The sequence below is a fragment of the Octopus bimaculoides genome, chromosome 15 (genome assembly GCF_001194135.2).
Source record: "Octopus bimaculoides isolate UCB-OBI-ISO-001 chromosome 15, ASM119413v2, whole genome shotgun sequence".
Taxonomy (NCBI): Eukaryota; Metazoa; Mollusca; class Cephalopoda; order Octopoda; family Octopodidae; genus Octopus; species Octopus bimaculoides.
This window is the reverse complement of record NC_068995.1, coordinates 1,839,055-1,840,118: the sequence shown is the minus strand read 5'-3', so window position 1 is coordinate 1,840,118 and position 1,064 is coordinate 1,839,055. Positions and strand designations below refer to the sequence as shown.

The 1,064-nt window shown below is 36.0% G+C and overlaps 1 protein-coding gene across 1 annotated transcript in view; it reads right to left on the bottom strand.

Moving 5' to 3' along the window:
• Positions 1 to 1,064, bottom strand: part of LOC106874110 (syndetin) — a 33,552-nt gene extending 32,488 nt beyond the window's left edge. Inside the window, exon 1 of the mRNA XM_014921712.2 lies at positions 493 to 1,064. Coding sequence (XP_014777198.1) covers positions 493 to 534 — 42 coding nt within the window. The 5' untranslated portion in view covers positions 535 to 1,064. The remainder of the gene's footprint in view (positions 1 to 492) is intronic.

Genomic DNA, 1,064 nt, shown 5'->3' with positions numbered 1-1,064 from the left:
CACCTCTATATATATATATATATATATATATATACACACACATACCGCTAAATGACAAGCTAACACAACTACGACTACTACTAACAAACATGATATCAATGAAGAAACCTCTACGAGGTCTTTCAACCTGACGACAGGAGAGAAATAGCAGCCAAATTGTTTCCTGAAACCACACTCCAGTTTTGAGGAAAGGAAGGGACACACTGCGTAATGTAGTCGTAGATACATGTGTGTAAAACCAACGAGACGGGCATGGCTGGAATGCTTTTAATCTTGGGTCTTCACGATTGCGGTTGCACGGCTACCATGCATTAAAACAACTACTATACATGTTTAAACATGAGTATATATTCATGCATTATACATACATATCTATATATATATATATATACAGAGAGAGAGAGAGAGAGAGACAGGGGGGGGGGTCAATGCAGGCACGTATATGTGTATGCATATATGTATTTATGGAGAGAATGCGAGCCACCAACTCACCTGTTTGCCTATCAACAGCTTCAATTTCTTCTTTATGTCCATCACTGCAACTCCATCAGAGAGAAGACGACCACCACAATAACACTCTATACACAAATTAATAAATTATGAACTATATATATATATATATATATATATATATATATATATATAGCGAAGAACGGTGCTTTATATATCGCAATCCAATGTGTTTCACGACAGAGACAACATATACATGTATATATATGTGTGTGTATATATACGTGTGTGTATATATTATATATGTATATATATCCCAGTCAATGAAGTGACATTATATATATATATATATACACCCAGTCCAGTGTTGTATGAGAAAGACACACGCACAGTATAATATATATGTTCCAGCCAATGTGTTGTATGTCGAATTCAGTAGAGAGGTGACATTTATGGATATAATTGTGTAAATAGAAACGGTTATTTGAAGGAGAGACGAAGCGGAATGAAGAAGAAGAGAATCGCCATTTTATAAGTAACGATAACAGCGTCACCTGGTGACAAGTCGACGAAATAACTGCCCGTAACTCGTCTCACCTCCCACTTATAATGGA